This window comes from Phoenix dactylifera, chromosome 10 (genome assembly GCF_009389715.1).
Source record: "Phoenix dactylifera cultivar Barhee BC4 chromosome 10, palm_55x_up_171113_PBpolish2nd_filt_p, whole genome shotgun sequence".
Classification (NCBI taxonomy): domain Eukaryota; kingdom Viridiplantae; phylum Streptophyta; class Magnoliopsida; order Arecales; family Arecaceae; genus Phoenix; species Phoenix dactylifera.
The window spans coordinates 2,178,219-2,191,310 of NC_052401.1; the positions used below are offsets into that span (position 1 = coordinate 2,178,219).

Consider the following 13,092-nt stretch of genomic DNA (forward strand, 5'->3'; position numbering starts at 1 on the left):
CCAGAATTTGCAGTGCTTTAGATTGACGCCGCTCGTCATGTATCACCACAACGTGATTTATAACTCTGATCAAAAGCATTAAAGAAGCTGCTGTGGCAATCCGAACGATGAGTTTTTCTCTGAACTGTCAAGCTAAAGGAGTGCCGTAATGGAATGGGATGGCTCGGGGGATGCAATCCATTGTAACAAGGTCGATAATGAAGGACCTCTCTTATTGAATGGCTCATGATGAGCGGACCATGTGGAGGGAGGCATCAAGTGAGATGAACTGCATGGCACCTGCAAGCCTCCGAACATGCAATCCTACTTCCGTGTGATGAGATTATATTCCTCCTTCCGAAGCCTTCTACTAATGAGTTTCTTACTCGAAGAACACATCCTAGCATCTGAAGTTGGATTCTGTTTTCCAGCAAGCAAAAGAGCAGCTTGGGGGTCTGCCTCTCCTTTCCATTTTTAAGCACTGGGGCCAAATCTAGAGGAGCTCTTCTTCTCTCGTACCCATCCAGAAAAGACCTATTGAATCCTTATCATATTGCCAAAATTATGCCTGCAATGGATGCAGAGACCAAATGGAGGTTAAAAGTCTGTCATGATGGTAAAAATACCATCCCTGAAGCCTGCCAGGAGGAAGTATATATAGGTGTTTTCACTAACTACCAAGTGGAGGGCTTGAATGGTGCTCATTATCTGTTTCTGGAGCCATGCAAAATCTCTCGGGGGAATCAAGAGGCTACGCTCATTGAAACCTATTCCCCTGAGAGGTGGTAGGCCATGGACGCAGATATCCAGCCATGTAGGCAGCAGGCATTACGACACCATGCCACCAAATATTTTTAGGAGAGAAATTATTGTTATTGTTCTTTATTATTGATATTATTTATTTCTTAGTGTGTTTCATCATTTTTCACTTCAGAACAAACCAAACCGGCGCAGTTATAATTATTAGGATGGAGAACAAGGGTGTGCCAACTCGAAGTCTACCCTTGTGCTTTATGCTTTTATATTTTTCCTAGTCTACTTTTAGATATATATTATTACAAATCTGAAACCCACAAGTGATTGCAAACCCTTGGACCTATCAGTTTGTTATGAAAGCCTTCCATTGAGGTGAAGGCTACCAATAGCAAAGCACAAGTTTGTAGCATTAAGGCTATCTCAAAGAATGCCGGTTAGACTCTCAAGATGCTTCACTAACAAATGTGCCCCTTTTTATATGTTCTTAGACTTCATTGCATATATACAATGGCATAAGTTGGGAGTCCAACTCGCATCAAGTAGCATATATGGCATACGAATCCCCAAGCCTATACTTGACCCTCCCTAACTAGAAATTAATGTTAAAGGCAATCTGTAAACTCTCTCTTGCAGCAGATCAGAGGCATGTATTGCACTCCATTCGATGTGCTAAATAACCTAATCTTAGCTATCTTCGTGCCTTAATATGATTGCCATCTTCTCATGCATCGTAACTCATTAGTAGCGTTAATAAAAGCATAAAAGAGACTATGGGTGGAACACTGGAAACATCTTAATGATGGGATTCCATGCAGCAGAACTTTTTCTTTTTCCCCCTCCCGGAAAGAAAAGTTCAGGACCATCTCCAGTGCCTTTCGGCCCTTAACTTGCTCCAAAGCCTAAATCTTTCGCAAAAATCCAACTAGGCTCACGAGGTCCTTGATCCTAATGACCGTTCTACCCTCGGTCTCATCATCACGTCATGGGTAAAACCTTCGTGCTGTTCACAAATATAGTCCAGCTGTCACGATTCCGGCAAAATATCATTAAAAAGTTCGGGGAAAAACTGCATCAAAATCGTTACATGAAAAGTTCATGAAACACCGTATGAGCAACGGCTCATATGAAGCCAACGAGGCCCACGAGGGCCCAAACAGATTGACCATTTTGCCCCAGTGCTCCTTTGAATCCTGAGGGCAGATCTGTCCGAATGAAACAAAAACCATGTTCGTGAAGGAAGGACTAACAATAATAATACTAGGGGCTGTATTGGGATGGAAAGTGTTTGTCGAAATTAACTCCCGGCCCCTCATTTGATGATTATTTTATAATTAGGACCTCCGCCATGCTATTTTCTTCTCCTTTTTTTTAACTTAAAGATTTACAGGCTTTGACTAGACCTTCAATGGATATAGTCAGGAATAAAGATCCTGATCATGGAATGACAGCAGAATCAGGAGCTGCAAAGACTAGATAAGTTTACCAGCACTTGTGAGTTAACCGAGGATGAATGGGATTGACATTACTTGAGCAAGATAATGTCATCTTGAATTTATTTATCTTCTCCATGGGTGCAGTGGGGAGGGTTAAAAAAAAAAGAAAAAGAGGAGGATGGAGGGTAAAACACTAAAACTAGGAGATGTGGATGATGACAATAAATGGGATGGTAATGGTGATGATGGGAAGAAACAAAAGAGCATCGATGAGGGGGGTGCTGATGGGCGGGTGGGGGCCCGAAAGGGCCATCATTGCGAATCTTGGGCCGACCGAACCCATCATGATGTGGAGAGCTTGTGGAGTTCCCGAAATGCCCCCGGACCCCGGCCACCATCACGTGACGCCACCCCGCCGCCCAACCTCATCATTTGCTTACATTAAACTCTCGCCCCCCACCGGTCGCCTCCCCTCGCTCGCTCGCTCGCATACATGCATGATTCCTGTGGACGAACACACACAGAGAGAGAGAGAGAGAGGAAGAAGAGGTTTGAGAGAGAGAGAGAGAGAGAGAGGGAGAAGAGGTTAGAGAGAGAGAGAGAAGCATGTCTCACTTGTCACCCCCTCATCTTCTACGCTATAAATATCCCCACAACCCACCTCCAAGAGCCCATCCCCAGCTGCACGCTTCTTGGCTCCTGTCCATCATACTTGGCTTTCTCATTTCTCACTTTGGAGGGCAACCACCCAAGAGGTGAACTCCTTCGAGCTGCTTCTTTTGGAATGCTTGAGCTTGATGTGGAGGGTGCTCTTGTGTTCTTTGTTTGAGAGTATGGGGTAGTTGGCACACATCAATTGTGTTCTCATCCTAAAGTTGGTATGTTGGTTTAGGCTTGTTTCTCTGGTTTCTTATTCTTTCTTTGGTGGTCGGGGAAGGTAGATGGATTTTGTTATTCTGGGTGTTGCTTTGTTTTACATATGTAGCTCCATTGTCCTTTGTGAATCCTTTTCATATAAGGTAAGAGAATTTGGTGCTTGCTTTTGAACCTTTCGACACTTGGATGGTTGTTTGGTTAGTTATTTATTGGATTTGTCTTACGTTAGACCTCTTTTCTTATATTTCTCACAAACAATTGAAAGGAAAATATAATATCTGCCATTGTTTCTTCCTTTATGCTGCTTGTTTATACTTGTGGTCATACACTTGGAGAGAGATACTGTAGTTAACAATCTCTCTCTCTCCACCCCCTTCTTCTGCCTGCCTCATGTGCCATGGCACAGAGTCCATGACATGTCGAGGTCTTTTGCTTCAGAAGGTTCGGTTATGCACGTTTTATTTGTTCCCTGTGGGTCTTCTAGGTTGCAGTGCCTCAACAACCGTGTTCTTTTCCTTTGGGACAAACGAGTCACTTGGTTTAATATACATAGTTTGAATCACAACCTTCACTCCGACTAATTTGATTTACTCTGCTGCCACTTTTAACTCCTATGATTCTGTTCTTCCGAAGCTAATCTTGCTTACTGCTGGTATTGTTTTCAGAGTACTGTTCCTATCGAGAAGTGATGGAGAGGATCAACTCCGAGCTCTACTTGCAGAACTGTTACATAATGAAAGAGAATGAAAGGCTGCGGAAGAAGGCACAGCTTCTGAACAAGGAGAACCAGGCCCTCTTGTCTGAACTGAAGCAGAAACTGGACAAATCCAACGCCAACGCCAACTCCGACTCCAATCCCAACCCCAGCCCCGTCATGGACCTCAACGCCACCCCTTCAAACGACAACACTCCTGGTGCAAGCAAGCCTTGATGCAGTGCAAGTGTGCTCGGAGGATTTTTTTGGATGCTTTTGTGATGGGGCTAAAAATCTGTGTAGTTTGATCACTTTTGCCCCCAGGGCAGTAATATATAGTTCTGTTATCAAATCTAGCTTGCTACAAGAAATTCTTCTTGCTTTCTACAGGAAACGGTGCCAACAGGAATGAATATTCATAGGCCAAATGCTAGAACAATTTAATTTAATTTTACCGCCACTAGGAATAATTTTGGAACAATATAAATAAGCCAAGTTATGGTATCCATCACCTAAGAATCCATGCTAAGCTTCTTGTCGATGCCAGAAAAAAGATTGGAAGAAGGCCACGAAACGTTTGTAGGCAATATCGACATCTTTTGCCACGATCTCCTGCAAAATGCATTGAGGGCATAAAGAGAAGCTCGCGTATAAAGAATGCTCACCATTTTAATTGAAAAGAACAAAACTTTGCACCACATATATGGAATGCTCGTTTGTCAATGTAATTCAGGTTTATACCTCGACAATGTAGCTCATTTTTCACCATCTAAGTTCACTTGCACTCCATTACAGAACCAAGTATCCATGATCCTGCTCCGAATTCAGTTTCTGCTTATTTCAGGTTTTCATGTGTTGCATCCTTTCCACCCTTCTGTAAAAATTTCAATTTATAAACTTATATAAGTATCAATTTAAATATGTTTATCAAACTGGTTTCCTATCCTGCCATCTGTACAATTTTATGAGATTTCTGGTGTTAAAAGGTCAAGGTTTCCCAGTAAGAAAAAAACCATAGGGTAATCAAGGTGACGAACACGCTGTCTTAATACAAAATTAAGGTCAAATGGCTAACTTGTATGCCATGGAGTACACGTAAATTAATCATGAACAACCAGGGCTACAACAGTCAAAAAGGCTCCATCGATCACAACCCTCAAGCTTGCTCCAAGCTTGCATTACAAAATGCAACAATCCTAGTTCTTTTTTTTACCACCATAGGCGTGATACATAGTAACCGAGGTGCGGGTTTAATCAAATGGAATGCAGATATTTGGTCGTTGGGCCACTTGGCCAAGTCCTTGCATCAACTAGCCACCTCATCAGTGATGCAATTAAATTTTGGGTGGGCAGGCCTCAGAGCCTATATGGATGAAGCCATTGCAAGACCATCTGAAATGCATGGTCCTCCTGTGAACTGTTCATAGTCCCTGGTGTACTCTGGGAGCAAAACTAGGGCAACCTTGCAGTGTAAATAAGCAGAAAAGAACTACGACTACCCTGCAGTAGAATAGGCAGCAGAAGCCTTTTAAGATGTCCGAAGCCATCCTCGTTATAATTAAGGACTTTTTTAAGCCGGATCCATAAAGAGGAAGTGATCTTTTTCCCTGAGATCTTAAAAGGCTGATGGGGTGATGATGGGTCAAAAGACTGATCTCATAGATTCGAGGGGAGGTCAATGTGTTTCTTAAATATAACGAAGACCAGATTCAGATAGAAGAAAAGCATGAGACGAGAGAGAAAGAGCCAGAAGAGTCCGTCCGTACGCACCAGCTGACTGTGAGCTAGTTGTACGTCATGTGGTCTTGACTTCGGAGTCCCATCAACAGCCCACTTGATCTCATTTGCAATGATTACATCTTAAAATAAGCAAAAAAAGAAAAGACTATTTCCTTGCTTTAATGATATGGAAGACTCCAAACAAAATCTTAAATGGATCATACCAAGTAACACCACTAATCATAATATAGAGATTTTTCCCCAATTTATTTGGCTACACATAGGCTTTGCTCGAGAGCACAAGTCCACCTAATACCCATTTGGAGGTTGGTAAGTTTCCCCTTGGTGCATATTCTTATTAGCATATGCTAATAATACTTAATAATGCTAGAATTCCTGTCTTCACATTACATTGATAGACTTAGTTTTAAAAAAAAAAATCAAAGTCTATAGATAAAAGGTACATTACCAAATAAATTGCGAATCCTGTATTTATAAAATCATTGATCAAGAGAGTAGCATATATTATCTGGTATTGCGAGAATTTTTATTGCAAATATAGGCTTTAGATAAATAGGCATGCTCTTCTTTTTTAAATGCTCACCCGTTAAGCATGAAATTCATTAATATGACCATAACCCACCATAAATTTGACCTGGGGCCCTGCACGTGAAGTCCATCCTAAATTCTAGAGGTACTCAGAGATCGTAGACAAAAAGATGGGAACCAAGATAAAAATAATGATGCTAGGGGCTCAGATCATACCATTACCATTCAGAAGAACCAAAGGCGCTGCAGAGCAGTAGAGTAATGAGCTATTCAGACGCATGCCTGCCCACTTGATCCAGAGAGTACTTCCACCGCAGGAAAGCCTGAATGGTCCAAACGAAGAAGACAATTCGGATAGTAATGAACATCAAATAGCCGATAGCAATTCAGATAGATAGAGAACCATTAACAAATTGGTCAGTAACTTAGACCGTAACTAAAAAAAAAATCATGCAAAAAATTTCGAACTGTTTGGGATTTCTAATTTTCTCCTGAACTTTAATTTAGTACAATCGGATCATTTAAATTCATTTAATTCAGACCCTAGCTATGAATTCTGTCTTATTGCCGTAACAGAATTGTCACGTGCCTAGCTTATATGGCAGAAGATGATGATTTCTCATATGACATCACATAACAATTCCATCACGGTAGCCAAATGGAATTCATAATCAAGATCTAAATTGAACAAATTTAAAAGTTCGATAACCTGATTACCCTAAATTAAAATTCAAGAGAAAATTGAAAACCCTCAAATAGTTCAGGATTTTTTGCATAATTATTTCAAAAAAAAATATAACTTTACAACCCACCTACACTCGAAAAGATAGGAGGACAAAAGCACCTACCACACCAACATCACACCAAGATACCAAACTGTGTGTTAAGAGAGATGCGAGCTGCCGATCTTCATGAGATGGCTGTGATACAACATCAACACCATTCAGGTGGATGAGCAATTGGCTCAAACTGGAGTGACATCCAATCAGGTTGGGATACTGACCAAAATATTTATGATGTTTCAGGATCATTCTGGCCGGTGTCTGGAGACTGATCCATTTGAACATTAACAGTTTTATGTTTTCTTCTCCTCCTCCTTCTTCTCCTCTTTGATTCAGGGGCATACTGAAATTTGATGGGTTTATATTCAGCGACAAGAATATAAATAATCGGACGGTAAAATTAAGGAAATATTTTAGGGAGATGAGGCACCAGCGTGTATTGATGGATGAATTACAGCACTGGCACTTTAAAATGGGCTCGGGATATTTAACATGGTGATCAAAGTGAGGCAAGTTGAATGCAAATGGTATATTAGTGAACAATAACAAAGAAATTTGTTTGTTACGGCACAATAAGTCAACTGAACAGTGGATCCGACATGGGCATTTATTTGATGAAGCGACTTCCTGTGCATAAAATGAACTCAATAATCATGCTCGTATAAAGATGGATGGGTCAAATAAGAAGATAATAGCTAGTACCCATGAGGAAGCTTAGAATAGCACCAGCTGAGGAACATGAGATTATTCACTCGTGTAAGCAGAACATGAAGACAACCGAGGTTCTGGTCCTTGAAGAGTAATACAGGAAGGCAGGCTTAAAATGACCCTGATAAGGACATGAACTAGAATATATATGGTTGACGCCAAGTTTATGAATCCGAATATTTTAAGATGGATTCTAATTAGAAGGATGTGTTTTATGCATGCACATAAACTTGATCTGCCAGACTGCCTGTTTACCAACTCATGATTCTCTGAGTTAAAAATGCACCTTATTTCGTTTGTTTGGTCAGAGGATCAGGCTTGTTGGGTTACTCTCATCCTGTCAAAACTTGCCTACTGTCACTTGTATGTTGATAAAAACCGACTTGTCATCATTCAAGAGACCAATGCTGCATGAATTTTAAATACCAATTTTTGCTTGTTATATGGTTTATTTGGATCTAGTGTATTCCTGTAATCCCAATTTTCTGCCATGAATTTAATTTATAGAGATAATACATTCTCACATCGAGCCAACAAAATTTGCTTGAATTTTATATACATGTAGTAAAGCCTAAGGATGAGATAGATATACCTGTGCGTGGAGAGCTGAGGAATGCCGCAATCTACAGTTTGTACAACGAACCAACCCCAGAAGCAAGTATGGCGCCTTAGTACATCCACATCCCAGATCATTCCTCACAAAAATTTCCTGCATAAAATTAGCAAGTTGACATTTTTATTAATATTGCTGATTTTGAAATCTTTATCTAGAACAAAGATAAGAGAACAACAAAAAAATTTCTATTTAAAACACAAATGTGGTACCCACAGGGCCATAAGGTAATTAAAATTCATAAACAGTGGGCATCATAAGCTCACACATAATAACATAACATTTTCAGTTTTTCGCAGGACCATGTCATAAATTTTCTTTCTAAATGTTGTAGGGAAGAAGCTATATGTTCAAAACAAGTAGCATGATTCTGGACTTAGTAAGATGCACTTAGATGTGCAATTCAAAGCAGCAAACATGCCACTTTTAATTTCTTAACAAATACTAAGAAAAGCCTTACAATGAAAACACAATGTAGCACACAGAAGGATTTCAAGTGCTGATGATGACCTACATCATGGCAATTAAAGATTTTTCTAGGTTTACTCTTCACATACTAGCAAAAGAGACAACCACAGGACACACTTTTCTAGAGGAATTGTTGGAGTGGTGGAACAGAGCTCTTGTGGCAAACAAACTTAAAGGGAATTATGGCAAGTGAAATCAATCCAGACAACTCTTACGGTTTGCTGACCATAAATTATCACGCATCATGTGTGCATGTTTAAAAACAAATAAGACTGCAATATGAAATTAAATGAAGTGACTAGACAGGGACAATGATTAGATTCAAGCAGAAAAGGAGAAGAAAGCAATGCTATGACTAGAGATGCCCACAGCAACCAGAACAACAGTACAGAAGATGAAAAAAAGATTTGAAGCTGCATTGGAAATGATTTCCTCTTCATTATCAAATAAAGCAACCATTTTGATAGCCTGCTCATTTTCTAAATCTCGAGGAGACTTCCATGAGTCTAGAAGAGCTCTGAGTGCACAGTAATTGTCAAGTCTACAGAGGGGATAAATTCATTATTTCCACCTCCAAGGCATCTAGGCTGAGTATCACAAATATTTAGCTCTACCCATTATTTCATCAACATTACAACCAAGTTCCTCAAATAACATCTGAAATGCAGAGTTCATAAATTAACAAACTGCGACTGCCACCTTCCAACTTCCAAATTTCAAATACAAATGATAAAGCATAAGTTGATAATAACCTCGTAATCCGATCCAATATTCTATTTGGAACTACAGATATGGCACCGTCAGGTGCTTAACAAAAATCATAATAGTATTCATGGAAATACCTGCAATGGAAGTGAAATGAATCCTTTTTGTCTTCAGATTGCACTTGTGCCTCCTCAAGTTTTGTTGCAAGTAGTGGAACAAGGTGACTCACAGTTTGGTCTGAACCCTTCAGTGTTGACTGTGGTATACCAAATGAAGAATAAGTTATTGTATTGACTGTGATATACCAAATGAAGAATAAGTTAATGCACTGTTTTGTCCCCTTCAATGAAACAACATATTGAATGCAAAGGACTAAAATAAGTTCATCCCGTGTGCCCATAACACGTTTTTCATGCAGGGGCACAAGCGATTGGAAGAATGGATTAAGTGAGACGGAAGCCTCAAACAGAATCAAATGGAAACGCATGGAAACATAATAGTAAGTACAGAGGAGCAAATGGAGGCTGCAGGGTCGCAAAATGGACTGAGATAGAGAAGTGATATTCAATATTGCTTTGTCTTATCATTAATTTTAGCAGCAAAGTTTCATATCATAATAAGACATGCGAACAATGGTGGCAATCAAGAACGAAACAAATTTGTCAATAAACAGAACTACCTCAAAAGAAAAAATAATTTTGGAAAGTGTACATGGTGAATGAAAAGCATGTAAATACGAGCCATATAAAAGATGAACTATTTCAAGTGTCAGTAGAATGGAAGGTGAAATCTGGTTTCCTACATCAACCAATTTCCCTCTCACATGGGATGAATGGCATCCTCTATTGTGTTGAAATATTTAGATTTCCGACCATTTTCCCTAAGTTTATCACGCAAACACCACCTCAATAAGTGAGGCATTTGATGGTGAAGTTAGATATGAAATGATATCGCTTCAGTTCACATATTTTGGCATGTCCTAGTTCTTAAACCAAAAGCATCTTAATTTGTAATTGAACAGCAAGTTCAAACCAAAGACTAGGTAACTATATTAATAGGATACCTCAACACACTGAAAAGGTAGAAACCAGTATCATGATAAGTAACTGCAGTACTAACTTCCACCAGGTGCAAGCAATTCAAAATAAAGCAATTCGATAATGTCACATTAAATAAAACAACAGGCACTAACCAGCGGTAAAAAGAAGAAATAAGGAGCGACCTTTCAAGATGAATGGCCAATATCGGTACATGCCAGAAAGCTCTCCTCATTATGACAAGCTTATGCATTAGGGAACCATCACCAGCTTTTAGGATAACTCTTTGAGCCAAATTTTGACCTCTGCCGAACCATACGTGCCATAAGCCTCCTCCATACGCCTGCACATTTACCGTCAGAAATCTAGACCTGGAGGATGCAGACCTACGCTTCTGTTTCAAGCATGGCTATCTGTCTGAGCAGCAATTATGTGAAACCCACTGCCATTGTTATATCTGCAAGGAAAGAATAATGATCCTATGAAATTGAAAGGAATTGCCTTTTTTTAGATCTAATGAGGAACAACAATCAAGAACTGAAATAAGATAGAATAATATCAAAACTGATGAAAGACAAGTGTTAATCATAACTGAGTGATGATGTGTAACAAGCAGCATATAATTTCAGCTCAAGCATGAAAGGTTCGAAACTTAAATGAGAATTTATTAGTAACGATCAGATCATGTTAGTTAAACCCATCGAGCAAAACGCCAATGCGAAACTGTGGCTTTCATGTCAATAGTAAAGCTTAGCTTTTTTCGCAGCATCAGCAACAATCCAATCAGCTGATACATGCGTGCAAAAAGCCGTCGTTATGGATATGCATCATACATGCGAAGGATGGAAAGATGACTCACTTTTCTCCGACCGCAAAGGCAACCAAGGAGGACATGTTCCGCGCGAAGAAGGAGCGTCCCGCCGCGATCAGTTGCCATTTCGCTTCAGCTGAAATGCAAAAAACACAACGTTAGGAATCATGCCACCTTTGTTCCTCGTTAAAATCCCAGAATCTTTTAGAGATTCTTGACCAGTTCCTTCAACTCGGCCATGATAGAATTTTTTTCCTTAAATTCGAAATAAATAATGATCGAATTCGTAGTACCAGTGGCGAGGAACTAAGCCCAACATTCGTAGAGATAATCCAGAAGATCGCCCGCGGACAGCTCTCCCCCGCGCCCGAATCCTGCTTCAATTTTCTTTTTTCCTTAAAAAAGAGGGAAAAGGAGATTAGAAATAGAGAGAAATAACAGAAAAGAAAAGAAGACGAGGGGCATCCCACTGCCGTGGTGCGATTCGCGGATCCATGGGCGCTGACCTGGAGCGGCAGAACCGATTTGGAGCAGAGGAGACGATGGGCGGAGGAGCAGCTCTTGGAAAGGGAGAGGATAGGAGAGGAGAGGAGATGGTGGGGAATGATGATAGGGAGGTGGAGCGAGATGGAGACGACTCAGAGCCATCGCGCGGGCGCGCGAGGGCGCGGGCGCTTTCTTCCTCGTTCCTACGCTGAAGAGTAGGGCAGAGTCTTCATTCCTACGACCTGCCGCGGCTCGACCCAACCCGGTAAAACTATTTGGCCCCTCGGGCTGGAGGGGTACAAGCCCAACGATTTTTGTGATATCTAATTAAGGCCCGGCCCAAGTTCTGGATCTGGGATTTAACTTGGGCTCCTGAAATGCTGCTCGCTGTGGGTGTAGATGTGCACGCTTTAAGATGGGGAATTATTAATCAATGTCAGGTTTTAATGTTGCTACATCTCTCAGATTAGTTTGCCGATGGAAATAAAGATATACTAGCAGTTTTCTCCGTTTTCTTATGGAGGTTTTTATTGCTTGTATACTCACTATCATCAAACTATCACCAATCGATTAATTATTTCATAGAAGAAAGCACTACCTACTTTGACAATAATGAGAGTACTCATAAAAATTAGGTTGTAATCTTGAAGAAAGGTCTTTTGTTTTGAAAATTGCTTTAAATTATTTTTTTTATTTTGTTCTAATTCTGACGATAGATTTAGGTAGCACTTCATGATCTCAAAATTCTAACCGCGGGTTAGTGGCATGCCGTACAAATCTTCTCGAGCCGCTATTTGCTTGGTATCTCGGTTCCGATCCGAAATGAAACGCCACACAAAAGATGACAACTACAAACTTCATCGCAAAGAGGAGAGGTTAATTTTTTTATAGAAAAGCTTGATCGGGGAACCCTGACAGGCTAGAGCAGAATAAACAAAATCCCCAAACCACGGCAGCGAAGTTCTCTCCAACACATGCGACCAACCTGTACGAAATAGATGTTACGATTAGCTTTCCACCCAACACAGAATCCTTCAAAGTCTCCGATGGTTGGAGACAAGGATGGACTCTGTCCAAAGAAATTTGCAGGGAAGGCAACCCACTTCGCTGATGAAAAATTTTTCATCTCCTGAATTTCTTCTAAATCCCTCGACAACTAACGACCATTAGGCTACTCAAATTCCAGAAAACCTGTCCTGATAACTCTTTTCCAGATCTCTTCTCCACACATCAACTTTTGGTCATCTACCATTGGGTCCACTACCAGTGTTGGCAGCTAACCCTCTCCAACCAACTTCCCTTGCATATAACCAAACTCTTCACACGTACCACCTCAGCAAAACTGGACTGGCAAAGCAAATACAACACAAACAGCTACAGTTGTTGAAGTACTCGGCAGTTGTACCTCCTTTCTACCACCCTCCAATACCAGTTTCACTCAAGAGATGCCGTTAACCAAACCTGCAACAATAGAAG

At 40.5% G+C, this 13,092-nt stretch overlaps 1 protein-coding gene and 1 long non-coding RNA gene across 7 annotated transcripts; one reads left to right on the forward strand and one right to left on the reverse strand.

The window, feature by feature from the left end:
* Positions 1-2,630: 2,630 nt before the first annotated feature.
* Positions 2,631-4,090, forward strand: LOC120112116. Its single transcript, XM_039130754.1, has 2 exons — positions 2,631-2,923; positions 3,710-4,090. Exons 1-2 carry the CDS (start codon positions 2,662-2,664, stop codon positions 3,973-3,975), a joined length of 528 nt encoding a protein of 175 aa, XP_038986682.1. The 5' UTR covers positions 2,631-2,661; the 3' UTR covers positions 3,976-4,090.
* Positions 4,091-4,100: 10 nt separating this feature from the next.
* Positions 4,101-11,859, reverse strand: LOC103703079. 6 transcript variants are annotated; one of them, XR_005513610.1, is made up of 11 exons: positions 11,637-11,859; positions 11,424-11,525; positions 11,179-11,266; positions 10,475-10,776; positions 9,420-9,538; positions 8,089-8,205; positions 7,010-7,131; positions 6,855-6,926; positions 6,223-6,329; positions 4,480-4,612; positions 4,101-4,350 (listed from the first exon to the last, which is right to left on the reverse strand). It is a non-coding gene; the product is annotated as an uncharacterized LOC103703079 (long non-coding RNA). The 6 variants fall into 6 exon arrangements; XR_003384871.2 differs by having other exon boundaries at positions 6,229-6,329; positions 10,505-10,776; positions 11,637-11,857; XR_005513609.1 differs by having other exon boundaries at positions 6,819-6,926; positions 10,505-10,776; positions 11,637-11,857.
* Positions 11,860-13,092: the final 1,233 nt, after the last annotated feature.

Coding starts and splice junctions, on each gene's coding strand:
- LOC120112116 (XM_039130754.1), top strand. CDS start 2,662: ATGCATGATTCCTGTGGACGAACACACACAGAGAGAGAGAGAGAGAGG. Junction 2,924..3,709: donor GGAGGGCAACCACCCAAGAG/GTGAACTCCTTC, acceptor TATTGTTTTCAG/AGTACTGTTCCTATCGAGAA.